The sequence below is a fragment of the Aythya marila genome (genome assembly GCF_965140915.1).
Source record: "Aythya marila genome assembly, chromosome: 2".
NCBI lineage: Eukaryota > Metazoa > Chordata > Aves > Anseriformes > Anatidae > Aythya > Aythya marila.
This window is the reverse complement of record NC_139043.1, coordinates 34,646,450-34,669,513: the sequence shown is the minus strand read 5'-3', so window position 1 is coordinate 34,669,513 and position 23,064 is coordinate 34,646,450. Positions and strand designations below refer to the sequence as shown.

Below are 23,064 nucleotides of genomic sequence, written 5' to 3'. Positions count from 1 at the left end.
GTTCCACTATGTTCACCTCACCCTGAAGCCCCGTGGCAGGTTGGAGAATACTGCCACATCTCACCTCTCTGCTGTTCTCTGCCAGCCATGGAAAGGGTTGTCTTCCACAAAGCCACAACTCAAACCATGTGTTGTGAGGAAGGAAAGCTGGTCTTAGTCTTTCCATTTAAACTGACCTATGTGCAAAAGTAGATATATTATGATAGTCATTTCTAAGTCTAATATGCTAACTAGCTTTTTAAATAGATACAGTAGGGAAAAAAGCCTTATGACAGGAGAGCTGCTTAAAAATACTTCATGTTCTAAAAAAGAAAATTAAATCATTTCTGCCAATTTTATGAACTGTAACAAATGCTTTAGTTGCAGCTGATGCCAACCCTTATCCTCCACAAAGCGGGTTTCTATTTTTGGCACTTAAAATATTCGGTACAACTGACTGCATTTTACACTGAAAGAAAGTCTGGCACTGTCATCTGTTTCGTTCAGGGAGCTGCAAGTGCAAGCATCAGTCTGAGAGCCCTTCAAACTCTTTGCTTCATTCTTTCTCCTGAAATAATTCACCTTGAGGAGCTCCATGGTACATAATACTGCAGAAAATGGGAAGGCTTTTATTTTATTACATAAAGAAAATAAATACAATTACCTCATGACAGACTTCTCTCTGAAAACCAAAGTGTATGGGTTTTTATTCTCAGCAACACAGCAGGTATGCTCTTCAATGGCAGTGTGAATTTCCCATGCTGGTCTGAAATGAGCATCTTTGGACCTGAGAAAAAGTAACAATGCTACTTTCCTCCATCAGCCTTGAGTGAAATTTCTGTCTCAGGCAGCAAAAGCAAGGTTGATCATTTTGTGCAGATATTGGCCCATAATGATGCAAAACTTTTGGTAGGGTTGTAATATTACTTTTGTTTTGGGGGGGAAAGAGGGGAGAAATATGTAAAGAGGTGTTGTGGGATAAGAATCAACAAAATGGACCGTAATGTAAATGCTTCCAGTAGCTTTCATGAGGTTCTGTATTTCTAATTTGCTCCTCTGCTGTTTCAGACAGATGAGACCAAATGATAACCAACCAGCCCACTTCATTTGCCTTTATTTTAGAGAGTAAGCAGTTTTCTTTTGCTTCAGCAGCTGCTCCCAGCAATAGCCAACTGACGCTTTTTTCTCATTAGATGAGGTGTCAGATCTCTCGCAAAACAAATCCTGATAGAGATCCTGCAGGGCTTGGGTTAAGAGCAAACAGATCCAAAAACAGTCACAGCAGCAGTGTTTTGAAAACGTTGTGAGTTCAGGGGTTTGTCTGGGAAAGGTTGGGCTCTTTGGCTAGCCGTGTGGAACAGAGCCCATTGCTTGTTGTTATTGCTGTGTTGAGCCTTGTGGTTATCCAGTAGTTCCTCATGCAGTTAATTCTCTAAACTATTCCTTGCATTTCCTTGTCTAACCTAGAGGATTAAATAGTCTTGTGCTTTTAAAAGCATTGGTCCATTTCCAGTCCAAGTAACCTTTGTGTAAGCTTGCAAAAACATGAGATTGCTGGTTTAATGTGAGTAGGAGACTTGCCTTCCCCTGAGATTTGGCAGGCCTCTGGGCCTACTCAAAGGGAAGTAGTTCTACTTCAGCTCTTCTTCCCATTTTCACACTCCTTAATTTTGAAGACACTTTCTTGGCTGCCTCACTGAGCAAAAGAACAAGGAGAGATGTGGATCTTCTGCAGGAACAGGGGAAACATCTTATGCCTGGACTGCAGAAGAGTCCCAGACTAAAATTGATTGTGATACAGGCCAGGATATGCTCTGTATTTAAACTTTTTACCAAAACTGTTGACGCTGTGTATCCCAGGTGGGTGTACTGCCACTGAACTACTTCCCAGTGCTTTCTTTCTCTTTCATCTCATATGCCCAATGTAGCATGGATCTGTCGATTTTGAGGAGTCCCTTTAAAATTGAATCGAGATTTCTGTGGCTGATTGTGCTCATATTTGTGCTTGTGTCCTGCAAGTAGACAGCTTTATTAACAATATACAGTGTTTAAGCTTAAACAAACTCTGTGAGAACTGGATCCAAAGTTCAAGAAACTGGATTAATTAGGCAAGACAACAGAATACTGAAAAGGATCTGCTGTTTGATAGTCTTGACTGCTATCAGATCAGCTTTCAATGGAAAAATGATGTGTTTGCATACTGCAGTTTAATATATTTTGGGTAAGGCAATGGAAATAACATGCTTGGTAATCATGCAATATTGCTTTTAAGCTCTTCTGGCTAATTTCAAGAAGAAACAAAAACATAAACATGCCATTCTTCTTAATCTTGTAGATGTGCCCATTAGTTCTTAATTAGAATCATCTTTCATTAATTCCATTAGGTTTCACACTTTTTTTTTTTTTAATGTTTACCTCAAGTCCCCAGTTTGAAATCAGCTCATGTCAAGATTCGTTATATATTAGCTCATTTAGGAGAACATATTTCCCAAGGAGAGGAAATTTTATCCACATGTGGAGAGTGAACAGCAGAAAGTTCAGCTGTTACATGCTTAATGTAAATTGTAGCATTATACCGTATTTGATTATATTTAAAGAGGGTGCTCTGTCATCATAAGTCCTAATGCTTGTAATTATATACAGGTTAATTAAATAATCTTTAACAAGCAAAGAAATTCCAAACTCACTGCAGAAAGCAGGTGGTCTAATATTTCCATTTATGGCAGAAGAGACGGTGGAATATAAATTCTTTTATGCTTTCAAGGTTGGAACACTCTGTGAAAAAAGAAGAAAAGTCCTTAATTGTGGAGGCTTATAGCTGCCTTTGTACTTGAATAGCTGTCAAACCACAGCTAGCAAGCCATAGCTGGCTGTCACTGTAAGGGCACAAGCTGACTCTCTGCTTCATTTTCTGGCTGCTTCACCCCACAAAAGACTTGTGCTGCTGGTGTCTAGCAGCAGAGCGTGCACTGCTGTGGCTCATGTTGCGCTGATGTGCTGGAGACAGCCTGGAGACCTTCTGCTCTTCATTCAAAACATTAGCTGCTGGTGTCTATGAGTAACTTATCTGTTCCCTGACCTGGTATCATAGCAATTTTCCCCTAAGTAGGAGAGGATTTGTGATTATTTAGAATCCTAAGGGGGTCCCACATTGAGAAAAAAAAAAAAAAAGAAAAAGAAAAAGAAAGAATATGGAGTGAAATTTCTGGTTTTCAACAGCAAAAATATGGTTTCATGAGTGTACTAGTTAGAAATAATGGTATTTAAGGAGCTGTCAAAATATTGCAAATTGGAGGGAGTAAAGGAGCTGTGCATTACAAAACTGGCAAGCATAAAACCCAAGCCCATAGGGGCACAAAATGCATGCTGTGATAACAATTTAATTTAGAATGAATGCAGTTTTGACTTACCTTCAGGCAGCAGAACATCATGGCTGATCTGTAGGGTGTGGAGTGATGGGAGCTGCTCAGCCCCATTTCTGGTGCTGGCAGCCTGCTGTGTAGTGCTGGCAGAGGGAACTCAAGTCGAAGAATCTGACCAATTTTGCAGTTTGTTCCATAAAGTGCAGTACAAGGAAAATAACAACAAAATAGTGGAGTGCTGCCACTAATGTGTTGGAATAAGAGATCATGTTGTTTAAACTATTTAATGGATGGCTTTTTGTCTTATTCTGGTAATGGGCATATAACCTGACGTAATTTTTGTGGTTAGTTTTAGATTTCTTGGGGTGAATTTTAAGGATTCTAAAGATGAATAAATGAGCACAACTAGCACTTTTGCCAATTTTTGTTTAACATTTGTTTTAAAGTTTTTGAGTCAGTCTTTTTTTTTTTTTTTTCCGAAGGGAAAAGCTACTTCCCTTTGTAGCTTAAATGAAAGATCACAAGTACTCGCCTGCCTGGTGTAGTTCTGTTTTCTCATAAGTGTTTCATAGTAGTCCTTTACATTGTTAAATTCTACAGGTTAAAGTATTTGTCTTTTTTAAGTACACGTCAGTGGCGCAAGCCATGACATTTTCTGTTAGTTGTTTATAATTAGGGATCTGTGGAATCCAATGGTAGCTGGCAATAAATAATTCATGAAATCTGTCATCAGAAATCTTGAAATTCATGTTACATGGTCATTAGTAGTTTTCCCATTTGAAAAAAAAAAAAAAAGTAAAAAATCTCATCAGATAAATTCTTTTTTCTGTTGCATTGCTGCAGGATATTTCATTTAAGACTTACTGACAGCAGAAGAGAGATACTCCTTTAATTAGAGGTGTATCTGATGAAAGTGGGGGAGTATTTTACTTGTACTCTCCCTTTACATCATGTTCTTCATAGTACTTGAATTACTTAGCTGGCTTGTTCTTTTTCTTTATTTTATTTATTTATTTTTTTACTATTATTATTACTTTATTTTTTATTTTTAGGGAGAGTGCAGTTCATTAAAAAATACAAAGCCTTTAGTAACTGAGTATGGGCAAAAGAGCATTATAGAAATGTCTTCATTTTCAGACTTTTATTTCTGTTTCATAACCTACAAAGCATATCCTTTTAGCATAGTCAGTTTCTGTACATGACTGCAGAAAGCTTTTTATGGTAAACTGACTAGGCTGTGGCTACATACTGTGTGTGTACCCACAGAAAAATATACATATAAAATTCTGGTAAGCATCTACCTTCAATGATGGTTCATGTCATAAAAATAGCATTTTTATTTAGTTTATATTGTACCTATCCAAATTTTAAAAATTATATCTTGTCTCTTCGTAGATACATAGGAAATGTATAAAGAAGGATCTAAGGTTAGATTTCAGCATCCTTTTGTTTTTGTTTACTCCTCTCCAATCTGTTTTAACAATTCTATCAGTTGGAAGGAATAAGATTGAGATTTGGATTTTCTATTTAAGCAGGACAGCTGGGAAATTGTAGAAGGACTCCGGGGAGCAATGAATTGTACCCAGGAACCACAGAAGCAGGAAGGCTGCTTGCTGAAAAAGAGGAAATGGCCTTTGAAGGGCTGGCACAAGGTAGTAAAGGAATGTCTGTCTGAAAGCCTGGTGCCATTTGAATGTGACTTACTGGGTGTGTTGTTACAGCAGAAATAAAAATAAAAAAATTAAGAGCATGGAAAGTGTTCTCCAAAGAAGTATGTGTGAGTATTTGGGGTAGGCTTTTTTTTTTTTTGGTTTTGCATAATTGTTTTTTTTTGGTTGTCTGTTTGTGTGGTTTTTAATTCTCTGCGTTTCTGGTTACAGAGATACTTCTTTTTGGACAGAGGGATTTTGAAATATTCTAAATGCCAAGCCGATGTAAGTAATTTAAAACCCTTTAAGGTCATTATAAGGTAACAATAGTATGTTATCTGAAATACTAGTAATTCCATATTACTGGTTAAGAGAAGTAGAGTTTCAGCAGCTCTAAACAGTAGGTCGAAGGCAGGAGAATGATGGTCTTAGCAGGTCTGTCCTTCTGCTTTATTCTGGGGTTATTGCATTCTCTTTACTTTTTTGCAGATAGAGAGAGGGAAGCTTCATGGCTGCATTGATGTTGGGCTTTCTGTCATGTCTGTAAAGAAATCAACAAAATGTATAGATTTGGATACAGAAGAGCAGATATACCATCTGAAGGTAGGTCTTTAAAATTATTTAAAGTTTACTCCCAAAACTGTAAGGGTATAACAACATTAAGTCTGTATGGTGGAGACCACATTTATTTTTACTAGTAGTAGGTTTGTTAGTTGCCCTAATAATTTTTAGTCTCAGGAGACTAGTTTTACACTTTATAATTTCAGAGATTTTACTGTACTGTTCCAGAGTTGGTAACCCTGTTACAAAATTATTCTCTAAGTAGAAACTTGGAAGATACCTCATGTTTAGCAGTACTCTGTTCTCCACCATTTTTTTTCAGCAAAGGATATGCACTTTTTATATAAGTGCTTTTATTTTCGGTATTTGTATCTTGTTCTTTGTTTTATCTGTAGGAAGTATTCTCTATAGTCAAATGTATGTATAGAACTGTATATTCTGTCTTGTGAAATAAATTGTTGTAAAATTCATCACCAAAATCAAATTTCCGTTTGCAGTTCATTAAACCTTGACTAAACCTTAAAACTGGCAACTAAGAAATGACAATTTTTTTTCTTTGTTTATATTGCTTTTTTCCTATCTAGAAGTTGTTACGTATTGTGTTCTGTATTGAAATCATAGTCATGTTGACTGAAGTTTCTCTTTTTTTTGACTTTCTCCAGTGACAATTTTTCTGTCATGCTTAAGCTCATGAAGCGTGTCTTCTAATATGAGCATCATTAGAGAAACTTTCTCGATATTTTGCCAATAAAAGTCAGCTAGGCTAGCTGTCTAATGAGCACAAGGTATCTTAGTTTCTTTATTAGCAGTTTTGGATGTGGGTGTTACAAAATCTGAAATTTTGTGTAGGTGAAATCTCAGGAGCTGTTTGATGAATGGGTAGCAAAACTTCGTCATCACAGAATGTATCGTCAGAATGAAATCTCCATGTTTCCTCATGACGTCAATAATCTTTTCTTCCCTGTATCTGCTACTGTGGACTCTGTCCCCGGTGTGTGTGATTCTACTCCAAGTAGAAAGGTAATAGTTATGATTTATAAATAATGAGCTTTCATCAAGGAATAAATTAGCCTGACTTGTGTTTAAATAAAGAGCATAGGAAATTTGTAGGGGTCTAAGTTATGGTCTAAAATATTTTGCTCTATAAAGAGCAAAATAATATTATTAATATATTTTCTCCCAAGCAGTTTTCTCTATGATGATGGTAAATTGTATAATATTGTCTTATTATTTTAGTGAATTAAATAATATTCAGTTTTAAAAGTAATGAAAATATAGTTATAACCCCATAATATTTGAGACATATTTCAGTATTTGTGTGGTACGTTCATGGTGAATGTCAGTCTGGGTCACAGAAGAGCACTCAGCTGTATTATTTTTTTTCCTTTTTCTCATTTTTTCTTTTATCCTTTAGCTAATAAAACCTCTCTCTTTTTACATTAATGTGTCTGACTGTGCTTAACTGAGATGTATATAGGGATTACTGAACAGCCATCACCTGTGACTACCACTTGCATTTTTAACTAAGGTACTCTCACAGAACAGTAATGGTATTCTGCACTCGAACGCAACCTGTCTCCAGCAGTTTGCATGCTGACTGGTTGACGTTCACCCGAAGCTCTTCTGCTCTTGTCTAGAACCAGTGATCTCTTTCGAGAACATTTTTTTTTTTATCAATACTGTGCTACTTTCTGTAACTGAAACTGCTTTCTGTTTCTGTCAACTCCAAAAGTACCTCTGTGCAGCAATCACCTCTTTGTTATCCTCCTACTTAAGGTTTTCTTTTCCCTAGCTATATTGCTGTGCGGTCTGAGTGGGTTTGTTTCACACTACCTGCAGTACAAGAATTTTCCTCCTACTGGCACCTCCCTGGTTTGATAGGACTCCTTCTGAGCTGTCAGCAACATGTTTATCAGTGCTTACTGGGGAAACAGCATAGTATTTCTGCGTAAAAGGGTTTTAGACATTTCTGAGGATTCTCCATCTGTAGGATTCTTGGGGGATGTTTAGGAGTGCTGTGTAAACTTACCCACTAACCTTTCTCCCACGCCTTTTTCTCCTTCAGAGACAACAAGTACAGTACATCCCCTGGTATTGACAGTAAAAAACAGGAGTGCCTGTAGTATCAGTTTGAACAAAGTCACTCTATACGTTTGCCTGTTAGCTGCATGGAGCTCTGTGTCTACAAGACATTGGGATGGGGGGAGGTTCATCACTTTGGTAGGACTATACTGTTACGGTGTAAATTTTTTTATTTAGCAAGCACAAACATGTGCCTGAACAGCTTTTTGCTAGTGGCTGAGAAGGAGGGAATCTGTGTGAGCCAGCAGCTGAAAGCACAGTGATGTGCCCTGCGGTAACAGCACTGTTCTGCAAAGAACTGTCTGCATGGGTTTTGTGGAGCCAGTACCTCTGCGGCTCTGACAGCCTGCTCTGCTGAGACTGTGTCTGCTAGGAAATGGGAAACCTTATGGGACAGTCTAGTTCTTTTCTCCTGCAAGACAGCTGGAATAGAGGGGGGAGAATAATATTGAAGGTAGACATCAAGCATAACAATGCCTTTGCTCACAAAAAAAAATAATATATATATATATTCATGTGACGAGAATATCTAAAATCTGTACTCACTGTCAGGATCTATAAGCATTTCTTCTTTGGCATGAAAGACTTTAATTCACTTTTAATTTATTAATCCAGATTTGTACCGCAAAGAAGCCCTGCTTATTTTCATGTGAAAAATAGAAGGGGATAGTTCTTAAGCTCCAGTTAATCACCTTAGATCTGCTGAAGCTAAATGAGGTTTGCCAATTTACACGAGTCCTAGCTAGGTTAATGTTGATATCAATCCAGAAGTTAAGTTATTTTGAGAAAAATATGTTAAGTGAACTTTTTATTGCATTTTATTTGCTTTTAGAAATGCTAGACCAATTTTCACTTCTTTATTGTTGTTGTTGGAAGGTGGATATATGTATCTATGTATATATATGTGCAACACTTAGAATCTAATGCTTAACCAGGCTGATCATGACCAAGAGTATGCTAACTGGAGCTCTCCAAACTCTTTTACCTGTTTCTTGGCAATGTCTTCTTGCTTCTTACCTCCTACTCATGCCCCTCATGGATACAAATTCTGGAAAAGGTTTGGTTATATGGTTAGATTTTTAAGAGATAAATGTGGGATTGGCTTCCAAAATGTCAGTAAAGTGTTCATCTTTAAATTAAGTTTGCTTATGCTTACAAAGGTGCTGGGATTATTATTTGTGTATACATATATAGATGATTACAGCTTTATTTATGTAGGAATAAAACAGCTGAACCACATAGATTAATTTAAAAATAATTGTGCTTGTTGATGTTTACTGCTATTGCAGACTGACTATATAAATTGGCATAGTACTGAATGACATCATCTGGACAGTGCTTTCTATTTTATTCCACAACTCAAGTTGGAGCATATATTATATAGTTTAAAAGACAAACTAAGAAAACTGCAACTGGATAAGATATACATGATATTTCCTCTGAATAAATTTAAAACTAGTGCTACACGAGTTTTGATATAAGGTGAGCAGGAGGTAACAAATCCTGTAAAGCCTGTGATTTAGAGAAGAGCCAAACAACTTAGTCATCTTTTCTCATAATCAGTGAGTGGGCAATGTAATGCCACTTAAGATGAAACATTTATGAAAACATTTTAAAAACTGACTTTAAACAAGATGTTGATAAAGCAGGTAATTGCTTTATGTAACTTCCTGTTGTTGATATTAATAAAGGTGAAAAGTTTAGTAAAGTTTAAAAAATAATTAGGCATTTGAATGGCTACTATTTGTAGTTACATTAGAAAAGAAAACAGAATAAGGCGCTATGAACTGGTAATAGTATTGGGTAGAAATTTCTTTCAATTGGAAGCTATTTAATTGTACTACTCAGTTAGCTCTTACACAGGATTTTGAGCATCTCTTGAAGCATCTGACAGTAGCTGCTACCGAAAATGAGATAGGTTTGAGAAAGATTACTGAGATATTGCAAAAGAATAGTCTATATCCAGTTAAGATATATGGTTACACATGTAGTAAGGTCTGTCAAGCTAAATCCACTCTTGATTCATAAGACCTTGAGTAAAAATTTTAAAAAGCATCTAGTAGATTATGCTTCCTTCATTAGAAAATAACTCTAACAAATATGTGCATATTACATTTTAGTTACCTTTGGGGCTTCTTCAGGGAGCATGCAGAAGGAACAGAATGTCCTGTTTTGGTTTTGTGCCACATAAGAAGCTTTGAATGTATTAAATTGATTTAATAGTTGCATAGCTTTGGCCTTCCTCAAAATTTATTTTTCAGCAAAATATTATTGTTCCTTCATTAAAATATCGTTTGTTAATAATTTGCTTGTTCTTCTTTGGAACAGGCAGGCAGCTTGACCAAACAGAATTCACTGTCAGCTGGAGGTAACTTGTCATTTTCCTTTTCGAGTAATGAGTCCAGGATTCCATCATGGCTACAGTCTTCTGAAGACATGGAAAAATGCTCGAGAGGTAATGATATTCGAAGGAAGCTGAAAATAGCCTATTTCCTATGGCTGTTTTTAAAAATGACAGTACAATAGCATAAATAGTAATTAAAGTTAGAGTTTTCTCAGAAACAAGAGGGAGGAACAAAGTAGTTGTTGGTTAACTGCCTACTTGTTTTCAAAAGGACTACTGATTCCTGAATGTGGAGATTATCGGTTTTGGGGACCTCTTAAAGGAACCTACATATTTCGGTATATGTTCTTTTATATGTGAACATCACCTTCAATAGTAAAACTTGAACTTTCTTAATCTGGGTATTCAAAAAAGGGAAGCATCCAAAATCTAGTCATTTTAAAAGGACTAAATCTTTTTACTTCAAAGTTACCTTCTGCTTCCATGTTTTTCTAAAAGCATGAAAATCTTTCTCATGTTGATAGTGTCTGTATGATGTATATCTGCTAAGTTTCTACCCAACATTGAGCTTCAACGTTAACATAGAGGAGGCCCAACTCTAGCTCTGAATGGACTATTGACTATTCAGTCTTTAAGCCTTTGGATTTGATAACCCTCTTCATGAGGAGGCCCGACTAGTCCCAAACTGCAGTAATTATTATGTTACTCTCGATTTTCTACAATCAGCAAGGATAAAATACTAAGATCATTGCACAGGCTGTATAGAAACATTTCAATATTTTGAGTATGGAATTGAAGAGAGAGGGATACAAGCTTTTTTATGCAGTTGTCTAATACTGTTTTTTTTGTTCACTTAATAACTTAAGTTAGCTACCATCAAAATAAGACTAACCTACAAACAAAAACTTTCATTGTGCCTGTTACTTGAGAGCAACTGAAAATACTCTGTTGTTCAAAACAGATCTCTCCACCTGTCACACACATTTACTGGAAATGAACCAGCTGTTACAGAGCATGGATGTTCTTCACAGGACCTATTCAGCACCTGCTATAAATGCTATGCAGGTTTGTTGTTTAAAAATAAATAAATAAAGTTTTCCCTTGCAATTCAAAAAGAACCCCAAATCCTAAAAGATCAAGGTGTTTATTCTTATCTTTGCTAGTTTTATGGTGATCTGCATTAATTTTGTCCAATGTGTTGTTAAAAGGTTGGACCTTTTGAAAGCCCAAAGAAGGAAAAGAGAACACATAGGAGGTGGAGATCCAGAGTTGTTGGTAAAGAGGCTAAAGGAACATTACAGGTAACTTCAATCTTTTCAGTAGCTCATCTTTCTTTATATCCTAGTTATTGGTCATTTCTCAATGTAATCAGTTTAGGAAATATGAGTCCTTTTGAAGTAGTAACCTGTGCTGGATCATTTTAAGCAGTAATATATTAGACAAAACAAAAATATGTCCTCATACATATCTGCAACAGGATCTGTACTAATTTCTTTGGGAGACTGACAATGTCTTTTACCTATTTTTTCCATCTGCCTGCAATTTAGGGGGGGATTCTGGTAGTGTTTTCTTTTTTTAGCAGTACAGATTTTTTATATTCTCCAGGTATTGTTGTGCATATTTGCCTCCAGAGGCCATATTGTTAGATACTAGGAAGTGAGTAAAAATAATATACCACATCCTACAGCTCTCAATGGGCTGGTTTCTTGGAATTTTGCCACATTTCCCATTATGACATCTTGGGCAAAATTGGTTCAAATTGTATCAATGGTTTTATCCATTGCAAGCCTACTGGTAACCAAGAGTAGTACTTCAATTTTTGGTGTCTCCAGCATGCAACTCTGATAGGGACAAGTAAAAAAACAAAACAAAACAAAAAACAAACAAACAAACAAACAAAGAAACAAAAAAACACATTCTTTGCAGTTTGTAAACAAGCAAAAAACAACATCACAAATGGCTGTCCTCCTTACAGGTGCCTTCAGTATTTTCTGCCCCTATGAGACTGCATGCTTCCAATCCTAACTTATCTACAATAGATTTTGTAGAAGAGAAAAACTACTCTGATGGCTCTGAAACATCGTCAGAATTTACTAAAATGCAGGAGGACTTATTTCACATTGCACATAAAGGTAAACGAAATTTTGTTGTTCATTCACAGTTTTATGTCATCACAATTTAAATATTGATGTGACTTTTGAGAATGCATCCTATTTAATATTTAGAAAAATGCATGAAACGCCCTTCCTTCCTTTTAGTTCCTCATGGAATTGCAAATGTTGATGTCTTGAGTCATTTGAAAAAAGTGGCTTAATCATCCAGTATACATATAAATATATATGTTATGGAGGACCTTACCTTGCTTAATGTACTAAAAACCTAGATTCTATTTGTTGCCAAAAGGTGAAAATCCTACAGTCCATTGCTGTAAATGCTACAGGAGATCATATTCTTTTCTGTTTACATGCATATGTGTGTATATGAACATGTGTGTTTATAAATTCAGACAGTTCGCTGTATTTCAGAGTCAACATTTGTTGGTGATGCAAGGGTTGCTATGGTAGTAACCTATTTTTAGTGAATATATAAGAGTAAAATCATGTAAAGCAGCCAGAGGGACAGCCTGACTCTTTCTTCTCTCAGAATCATTCTTCTTTAGCAGTACTTTGCCCTGTCACCCTCACACTGGAAACATTTTTACTATTTAAGTAATCTTGGTAAGGAAGGCACTCAAGCTTGTATATCTGAAAGACTTTTGAAAGCATTGGTTTTGCCCCCTTTTGCACAGGATAAGGATTTGATGTTATCAGTATGCATTCTTTCATTGTTTTTGCCCTCTGGTGCTTATGCGTCTTGATTCCATTATGTAAGGAGTGTATCTATCTCAGTAGTAAGCTTCATAAAGTCAATTATAATCAAAACTGATCCATGTTTTCTGAAAATTAAAAAGGAAGTGGAGGCACAATTGGAAAAGTTGCTATCTAGTGGAGTTCTGGAAATCTCCTGCTCAAAACGATCTTTGATCTTTTGTCCATGTCCCAAGTTTTGACTGGATTGAACCATGCATTAAGGATACAATTGACTATGCACCATTTAATGTAGTTATCATTGTATTAAGAAAACAAAGATATTTTTTCCCAAACTTGCTTTATATCACTACCCTTCTGGAAAAGAATAGTAAAGAAAACTTTTGCTTTTGATACAACTTAAATGTAACATAAGTACTTAATTCTGTAACATTTCTTCAGATTTTAGTATACAACTTACTAAATGAAATACAAGGTCACTGAGGATTCTGTGTATGTCACCCATGTGTGAAAGGCTAATGTAAAATAGATCATAATGGATACATCTTCCTCTGCATCCTCTGTGACATTGTTAGATTTCTTCATGTAGGTTAAGGTATGAAAATTATCTTTGGTAACTGTTTGCAGTGTTGAAATATACCTCAGGAGTATTTTCTTATAAGATTAAGTTAGGTTACCTGAGATACTAAGGTATATACATTTGAGATATTCCTACAAGGTAATGACTATTAAGGATAAGTAGAAATGGATGATTAGAAGAGAGAGATAACGGATTTGTTGTTTTTTATACTTCCTATGCATCCACACTTAGATTTAGTATCTTCATTTGCTTGGTAAATTCCCTGACAATTTTTTTGCATTGACAGTTCTTGTGACTTCAGTACAAGGTTTGATTAGTCCCCCAGAAATCCATTAGTTCTGCAGTTATATGAATGTTCAAAGCCTACATAAGCAAATGTCACTTTGTATTCCTCATAGTTAAAGAAAATATCAAATCTCTCTCTTTTTTCTTTTTTAAAGTACATTCCCCTTGAAAAATCTAGTGGTCTTCAGCTTTCATGATCTATTGTCTTTGAATGTTTCAGACTAGTAATATAGGCTCAGGAAGGAGTAGAAAGAGCATCATCATATTCAGGATCCGAGCCTTTTAGTCACTAAATCATCTAACAAGCTGAAATTTCATTGTACCCAAATGATGTAATAGAACTCAACACCACAGTTAACTTGTGGTGAAGCTGTTAACCCTATAGCTCTGGCACTATATGTGCTATAGATGCTTTCTTGATTATTTTTTTTCCTTCCCTCTCCTTCCCCACTGGAATTCTTAAAGGAATGTGAAGTAGAGTCATGGCCATCTGAAGATTCAAGCTAATTGGGGAACAAAGCAAGTGAAGAGCAGATGTGGTTAGTTAGCTTTGTTGCCATCTGTCACAAATAATCAAAGTAATTTTGACTGTGGCTAATATAGTCAGCGTGGTAGCATTCACCATAAACATTTCTTCTACTAAAAATCTACTCTGTAACCTTGATTAATATTACTTGTTTTTAGTGACCTATCCTAGATCTCAAACTAATTTCTTGTTTCTGTCACCATAAACGGCGTTTCTTTGAAGTTTTACATAACTGATATGTATACAACAGTTTTTTTTTAACTTTCTCTTTTTACAAAACGGTTCTAGTTTACTTCACCTTGAAGTCAGCTTTCAGCACCATATCTACAGAGAGAGAAAAGCTGAAGCAGATGCTAGAGCATGATGCATCCTCATCACCATCTGCACAAATAGTTGGCCTGAAGAATGCCTTAACATCTGTAAGTGATAAGCTGAAGTACAGCAAGCTTCATTGTCATCTGATACTACTTTTAAATTTCATAGTAGTTAATTTTTGTTTTGTTAGTGTTCGCTCTGTGCTAGAATTTTTAGTATTGAAGCATAATGTGTTATTATATATGGTGTTATACAAAGACTCTCTTTCCTAAATGGTAAAGGTGATAACACTGAAGTCTGATAGATTTATTTGGGTATATAGTATAATCTGTATCATTTGATGTCAAGTATAAGAGGGCTGCTCTGTGACAAGTCTACCTTGTCTGGAAATATACACTGTTCAATCACTCAGTTCTAGGAGGTTGTGGTGGGGAATTTAGGTCGGTGTACTTTGTCTAATTGTTTGAGACCTTCCAGGCTGTTCATATTCAGATTGCTATCTGTTCAACCAAATAGCAATCTGGTTTCAGAGCAATGAAAACTATCATTACCATGCTCTTAAAATTTCAGTCTGTGTTGCAAATTCCTAATCAGAGGCACTCCTGACTCTCTGGCTATATGTGATATAGATCATCTCAGAAATCATTCAGTATAAAAATTGTTCAACTCCCTTTGTTTTACAAAAAGTTTACAAGATTTACAAGTTTATAAAAACTTCCTTTGTTTTACAAAAGCTGCATATGGTTATAGATTTTTAGCTTGTAACATGTTTCTTTGCATAGACCTGTAGAGGCAGTTATGTCTTTGTAGATTTTGGCAAAAAGTGAAACTTGTTGCATAATAACTGTATTTACTCATTTGTTTTTGGCTTTCAGATACTCCACTTCTGACATCTGGATAGGTGTCTCACACTTTTCCAGTGCTTTTTGAGTACTATTTTATATCAAAAAATCAGTTTTAAGACTTCTGAACTAAGTGAACACTCAGCCTGTTGTATTTGGTTGTTGTTTTTTTTTTTCTGAGCAATGAAGGATTCATCCCTATCCTCTAGATGTCTTTTAAAAGTCATTCTCTTAGCTCTTATCTGTTACTTAATAAGCCTTCTGTAGCTTGTCCAGATGTCATTTGTGAATGCTGGCAGTTACAGCAGAGGTTAACATCTATATGAGAGCTATTCTTAGCCTGTAGATCTGTAAAGCCATGATGCCAACAGAAATTTTCTCACCATGCACAGGAGAGATCCTGTAAGAGAAAAGAATGAGCTTTCTTTGAAGAGCTATGGAAGCACAGCTATGATAAACCTGATGCATTTGCAAAAGTGTTCTTTTCAAGAGAGTCCTATACTGGTTACTTTGACTTGGTGTTTGTTATTAATTCATTTTTTATTCTGTATACGTGCAAAAAAAAAAAAAATCAAATTCATTGGATGAAAGCTATCAAACATGTCTGTTTTGCTCTTACTAGCCTGAACAGATAAACTGCATAAAAAGACTTTTACAAAATTAGCGTCTCTGCTTCTATCCTTGACCTACACACAGTCTAAGAAAAGTAGATAGTGAATAGAGAAAAGTAATATATAAAAAATTAAATAGAAGGAAGATAGCACAACAGAAAAATGCTACAACAGAAGGAAAAAAGCACTTTGTAGCATGCTATACAGGCAGGCTGTGTAAATTCTTTTTTGCGCTCATTTGAAGTGACACATAATAAAGCACCTGAACACTCGACACAGGAGTGGTAAATACCTGCATGCTGAATCCAGATTACACATACATAAAGCCAGAGAATGTTCTTTCTCCCTTCCACCATCACTTCAGGCCTACTGTCTTTCCTGCCCTCAAGACCATATCCATCAGAAAATCAGAAACATTACTGGGACAAATTATTGTGTAAACAGGAGGGTTCTCCACATTCTGATTGCAAAAATGGGCAGTAGGTCTTCAGTATTGTTCCAACCATCAAGAGGGTTTGTTTTTTCTTCTTTTTTTTTTTTTTCTTACCCAATTCAATAGACACAATTAAACAAAAAAGGAAAATGTGTTTTGTAAGGGCTGTAGGACCATCTTCATTTCTATACTGGATTTATTTAAAATGATGATCTTGGCTAGACTTGTGTTGCAGTACAGGAACTATGACTCAGAAGGCTTTTTTTTTTTCTTTTTATGGTTAAAATTAGTAATGCGATTTTTTTTCAGAGACACATTTTCATTTCAGCAGGGCTGCATTCTCTTCCTTCAATTCTACTGTGACTGACACGTGGCCATCAGATGCACTCAGCACAAGTAACTAATACCAGAGTTTGCAGTAGAGATTTTTTCTTCTTACCATTTCCATTATAAGGCTGTCAGAACATGAGCTGTACCTGTTCTTTGATACAGTGGTAGAAAGAATTGTGAAGTTCTGCTTTCTGTAGAGAACTGCTTGGAAGATGTAGATAACCCTTGCCAAAGTCTACTTTGGCCAGAGGAAATATTTCAAAATAGTCTAAATATACTTTATTTGGAATACAGTTTGAACAGCCTGCTATAGTAGATATTTGGCATCTAACGAAAAAATCCTGGGACAAGAACATCACAGTCAAATCTTTTTTTCCATTCCCTTTTGTTACATTGACAGAAAGCTGAGACTAAACACTTAAAGACACTTCTCCTGCTTCTGGGCAAGTCTGACAGCCTAAGGAGTTGCACAAGTCCTTGAGACTTACCAGGATAAACATGCACTAGATTGTTCCTCAAATTCCTACCCAAAGTTGCCTCTTTCTTTCAGCTATGCATCAAACCATCCACAATCCGTCCTGTGGTGGAGTACGTTTCAGATGTATCTTAGCAAGAAGATTCTGCTTCACATTGTTCCATTTCCATACTGCCAGGAGGAATGCAAAGACAGCTAGGTGGAAGAGACCTCTTCTGTATCAGTTTTTAAAGTAGAAGGTGTTACGATCAAGTCAGAGCAGTCTACAGAGCTCCAGTTGGTGCAGCAGAAAAATAACTACGCTTTCTGGTTCTCTTCAGGAGGACAAGAAATAAAAACTTGTATTCCTGTCAGTAAGGATAAAACCACATATCCTTACCCATTTTGGTAACCCAAACTTTAGATGTGAAATCCCTGTAGATGATCAGAGGGCTGGGACATCTCTCCTATGAAGAGAAATTGAGAGAGAGTTGGGGTTGTTTAACCTAGAAAAGAAGGCTCTGGGGAGATCTCAATGCAGCCTTCCAGTACTTGGGGGGACTACAAGAAAGATAAGCAGGCTCTTTACTGGGGTGTGTGGTGATAGTACAAGGGGCTTTAAACTAAAAGAGGGTAGATCCAGGTCAGATATAAAGAAGAAATTCTCTACTAGAGGGTTGTTGTTTCTTGGAACAGGCTGCCCAGAAAGGTTGAGGATGCCTCATCCCTGGAGGTGTTCAAGGCCAGGCTGGATGGGGCTTTGGGCAACCTGGTCTGGTGGGAGATGTCCCTGCCCATGGCAGGGGGTTGGAATTAGGTGATCTTTAAGGTCCCTTCCAACCCAAACCATTCTGTGGTTCCCTGGCTGACAGTCACTGAAAGGAGACAGGAAGCTGCCCCCAAGTTTGTCTTTCAGGGGATAAATAAGCATCCAGGAGTTGTAGACATAATTAAAGAAGCAAGGAGGCATCTGAAAAAAAATACATTGTAACCAACAAAAAAACCCTAGTTTCAGGGAAGAAATAAGCTTGCAGACAGGACAATTTGAACACCCTAGCAGACTGAAGTTTAGTCAAACTCTTGGCTCACACTAATCCTCAAACACTGAGCTTTTGTGTCTTTTGTGGTTCCAACTGAGTATGAAGGAAAACCCACCTCACCTCAGAAAAGAGTTGCCCTAAAGATCATAGTGTGTCCAACTAACAGCTGTGGCTGGAGGAGTGCTGGCCATATATTTAGAGTGTGTGTTGTTTGAGTCATCCCATCTGAGAGACCGTGACTGCTTCTGTGTGACCTCCTGCTCCATGTCCTTGCAAAGGGGAAGTTACGTTACCATACATGACTACCTGTTGGTCTTGCAGTGTTACATATACTTGTGATACTGTGAAGGATGGCGTCCTTTGAATTCACTAGAGTGAATTGGTTTCTGAAATGGAACAAAGAATGGGCTGTTTCACTGTCAGGATCTGTAGAGATTGATTTTTTAACAGAGTAAATTTAGAAGAATGCTTACACATAATTATAAAGCAGTAGAATATAAAATAGTATTGCTGTACAATATTAAAATACAAATACAGAATTTTGGTTATTAAAATCTCGCAAAAAAAAAAAAAAAAGAAAGAAAGAAAACAGAGCTAAGTTGTTGTAAGCATTGTTAAATAGTTTTCTTTGTTGGTTTTTATTTATTTATTTATTTATTTGTAGCCATCTCCAAATCACACCGGAAAGCTCTCCCCTAGAGCATAATCATGTCCAGTGAAACTTGCCCTTTGCCATTTCTGGAATTGTCTCCTGGAAAACAATGTTTGTCGTGTGCGAGGGTTGTCTTTCACTTCCAGGCTGCATTCTCAGTTCTTCAAATGTTTTTGGGTGTGACAAGAATAAGAATACTGAGAGACTAGGTTGGAGATCGGACAGAAAGAAAGGAGCTGAAAAAAAGAGATGCATAAATTAATTTTTAAATTATTATATCACCTTACAGAACCTGGTAACTTGTAAATACCATCCTTGGCTTTTGTTCTCCACTTATACGTCTGAACAAAAATAATTTTATTTTAGACATAAAGAACAAGGGTTGAAGCATTTAGAATAACTGATTTGCTGGACCAGTAAAGAATCGTGTTGGTGGTGTTTAATAATGCACTTTAAATATTCTTCTCCCCTTTCTTTTTACGGAATAAAACCACTGTTCAAATTAGTTGAGAGAACTTTATATCCCCAATATTTGTGTTAAATATTCCAGGCAATAGCACAAAACACTGATCTAAAAGACCGGTTACGCAGAATACATGCCGAATCTATGATCCTTGATTCAGCATCTAATGCAAAATCAAGTCCAGATTTGGTGAAGGTGGGTATGGATTTCATCTTCCAGTGATGTCTGTTCCTCCAGCTCCTACATCTAGACCGTGTTACATCTTGTCCTGTTCTTCATGTGTTCCCCGCAGTGTATTGTGTTAGTAAAATGAGTCCACTTCTGTGGTTATGAATCATTTCTGATGATGCATTGTGTAATGTTTAATTTTAAAGACTTTCCTTGTGAGCGGTTTTCCTGAGCACACTTCCATTGCTTTTTCCTGCTGGCTTCTGGTGTTCTCCCTCACCTCCTGCCCACTTCCCATTCAGCATGAACAAAGCTGTCTTGTTGTTACCTTGCAGCCAGCATTTCTCTCCCCCTTACTCCCTTGTTAGCTTTCATGTTCTGTATTTCTTTGTTGCCTAAATATTTTTAGCCCAGAACACTGGCTACCATTGGGGCTGATTTAAAGTTTAGAACCATTACAAGACTTTTTCATGAAAGGATCAAATAAGGTAGATGTACACAGCTCTTAATGAGCTCATTCACTGATTTAGTTTTGTGTGTGAAGCCATGGAGTCTTCTACATATCCAGTGAGTCAGTTTGAGATGTCCTGATGTTCAGGCAGCTCTTTGGCTTGCTGCAGAAGGCATATGAATATGGTGTATTTATAGGTCACAGGATCTAGATGCTAATGGTGCTGGTAAGGGGAGCAAGAGCTGTGTTATTTCTGGTGGATTTTCCTAAATGTTAACTCATACAGAAGCTTCTGCTGCTCTTGTATTATAAATCCTGCACTAGAACTTGAATGGATGTAATGTTGGGGGTTTTATATAACTTACTATTTCCTTCCATTTTTAAAGACAGTTTAGTCATTCAGTCTGTTCACTTCTATTTTCTTTCTCTTTTAGTAGAACTGGTTGTGGCCATATTTAGCCTCCTTTTTTTTTTTTTATTTTTTCTTTAAGGTAGTTGATCATTCTATTTGCCTTTTCCTTTTAATCCTATACGATTTGGGACAGCACTTAAGCTGCTATCCAGAGAAGCATTCATGTATCAATACAATGTTTTTTTAATTTCAGGAGTTATTTTCCTATTTAGTAGAGGCTCTTGCAAAGACAATGGATTATTTCTGAAACATGCTGTATGCATTGCATATATCTGTGACAAAAATAGCTTTCTAAAGGTCCTTTAGGGGGTTTGTTGACAAATTCCCTCTGGCATGGTTGGGAATGGAACTTAAGGACAGAATCACTTATATTGGAAAAGTTTCATCTTAGATTTCTCTGAGGGCTATGGTATAGCAGTGTTGCTGTAGGTTACTGCACAGAACCTGGCTGTAAATGATACATCAGGTGCTATGACAGACCTGTGAAAACTGAAGCAGTATTAACTAGTTTCTCAGGCCTTAGCATAAGATAAAAGTTTAGTTTGTCGGGCAGTTTATGGTGTAGTTTATCATGCCACAATTGGAACATGAAAGTAGGCAAAATGAAACTCTCATGTGATTAAATATAAAAAGCAACTGTTCTTTTATGAGCCTTTTCTGCTCATTTTGCTTCTCAGATTCAAAGTAGTGTTGGAAACAATCCCAGTAGCAACGCTTTATGTATGTAAGATTTTTTTTGACTTAGAGGCCAGCGTAACTGGCTTCCCACAGAAGAGATAATTTCGAGGTTGCATCTTTCTTGCAGCTATATCATGGTTATATGCTAAAAAAGCAAAAAGTCTTTGGTATCATAGCAGTTTGGTTTGTTACCATGTCACCATTAACAGTACACACTGAGAAACATTTCATACTGTAGTAAAATCCACCAACACAAGACTGAAATGGTTTGTCGGTTTGAGTACAGACTTATCAGATTATTCGTTAAGTGAGCTCTGAAAGTAAAACACTACGTTTCCTGCAAAACGATGATAGTTAGGGCAGTCATGGTTACAAGTTAATAGAGCATCTCATGCAGAATGAAGCTTGAGAGCAGCTGATACACTCGTTTGGGTCAGCTAGCCCTTTTCCTTAGTATTGGTGGAGTTAGGAGTAAACAGTAACAATCCTCTCCAATTTTTTCCTGTGTCCACATAATGAACCAAGGTAATCCCACCTTTGCTAGACTATTTTCTGCAGCTCTGCCTATACCAACTATCTATGGAGCACTTGGGACTTCCATAGGCAGAAATAATGAAATTTGTATGATGTTTCAAATGGGCCTGCAGCAGCAAAGACAATGTCATTTACGTGGCTTTGATAATACACTGATTTTGGTTAACAGAGTTCTTGTGTGTGGATATGAGGGAAAGCTTTCCAAAGCACAGCATGGGAAGTAGTCTGGTGGAGAAAGACAGCTAGGAAAGCATTGCTGTTATATAGCAAGCGACTTTGCCCCTCTGAATTTTGTATGCAACTCCTAGGCCAGATTGCATTGAGCATGGCCTGGGAGGAAAAGACTGATTTGATTGCTAAGATCAGAAAAGAATGTGAATCCAGTATAAAAAGGCTGGGAGTTTTCTTATTGTGGGGCTTTTTTAATAATATGCTTGCATGTATCTAGTTAAATCACTCAAACACCAATGCATTTTTATATTTATTTTTTTTAGGGGGGGAAAGTACATGCATCACTGTAACTGATTTACTGAACAATGCATTGCAATTTTTTTTGCTGTCTTTTTCTCTTCTCTTTAGTCTGTTTTCCTTTGGTTTTAATTCCGTCTTTAAAACATGCTGCCTTTTGCTAGAGAGGAGCATGTGCAATCTTCTCCCACTGTTTTACAGCCCGTTAAGTTATGTGACTGGATTTGCATGCATGAATGGTATTCGTGGCATTTTTCTTCTCAAAACTTTGTATTTCTTTTAAACAGGAAAATTCGAGAGAAGAAAGCAGAGGTCTGGTTCACCAGATCTCCAATGAAAGCAGACTGTCTATTGCTGACTCTCTCACAGAATTTTTCGATGCACAGGAAGTCCTACTGTCTGCTAGCTCTTCAGAAAATGAGGTCTGAACATTAGGATTGACATTATTCTTATGTAGTTCATTATCTGCTACTTGACACATTGTCTTTCAGAGGGCTAATTGGTTGTCAGATGACTGCCAGAAAATTATTTTTTTTTTTAACAATAATAATACACTGCATTTGTTGTTATTATCTTTTTGCAATAAAGTGTAAAAAAATATTATGGAGAAGTCTTATGTGTGCATTAAGAAAAATAGCAAAAAGGTAGCTGGTATGCAGATATTGCATATATTATACCATCTGTCTTGAGTCATCCTGAAGGTGCTTAAGAAATTGTATCATAGAAATATATATTTATACTTGTCCTTGTTGTACCTGTCGGTACCTTGGGGCTGATGTCATGCACACTGAAACTTAATAGCTCACTTTATCACCTCTCTGGGACTCCATAAAAGCCTTGGCTTTTGATGCGGGGAAAGCTCTTTTAGCTCTGGGGCCAAGATGAAGCATGCTTTCACTAAAAGTTGAATTGTCATTGATGGTCATCTCTCCCAAACTTATCTTTTAATTCTTAGGCCTGCTTTTCTATAATACTGAAATACAGCTTAAACAGTTCAAATATAATTAAAAAAAAAATATTGGAGCAACAATTTTAATG

The 23,064-nt window shown here is 36.6% G+C and overlaps 1 protein-coding gene across 8 annotated transcripts in view; it reads left to right on the top strand.

The window, feature by feature from the left end:
• OSBPL3 (oxysterol binding protein like 3) overlaps positions 1 to 23,064 on the top strand; it is a 94,093-nt gene that overhangs the window by 47,744 nt on the left and 23,285 nt on the right. For 4 of the 8 annotated variants that reach the window (XM_082752536.1, XM_082752535.1, XM_082752538.1 and 1 more), the window contains 11 exons: positions 4,874 to 4,993; positions 5,222 to 5,275; positions 5,480 to 5,593; positions 6,401 to 6,571; positions 9,962 to 10,088; positions 10,939 to 11,042; positions 11,186 to 11,278; positions 11,953 to 12,109; positions 14,464 to 14,594; positions 19,403 to 19,510; positions 22,314 to 22,448. In XM_082752536.1, coding sequence (XP_082608662.1) covers positions 4,874 to 4,993; positions 5,222 to 5,275; positions 5,480 to 5,593; positions 6,401 to 6,571; positions 9,962 to 10,088; positions 10,939 to 11,042; positions 11,186 to 11,278; positions 11,953 to 12,109; positions 14,464 to 14,594; positions 19,403 to 19,510; positions 22,314 to 22,448 — 1,314 coding nt within the window. Of the gene's footprint in view, positions 1 to 4,873; positions 5,119 to 5,221; positions 5,276 to 5,479; positions 5,594 to 6,400; positions 6,572 to 9,961; positions 10,089 to 10,938; positions 11,043 to 11,185; positions 11,279 to 11,952; positions 12,110 to 14,463; positions 14,595 to 19,402; positions 19,511 to 22,313; positions 22,449 to 23,064 lie in introns of those variants that run through there. The other 4 variants (XM_082752539.1, XM_082752542.1, XM_082752541.1 and 1 more) reach the window with 4 other exon arrangements.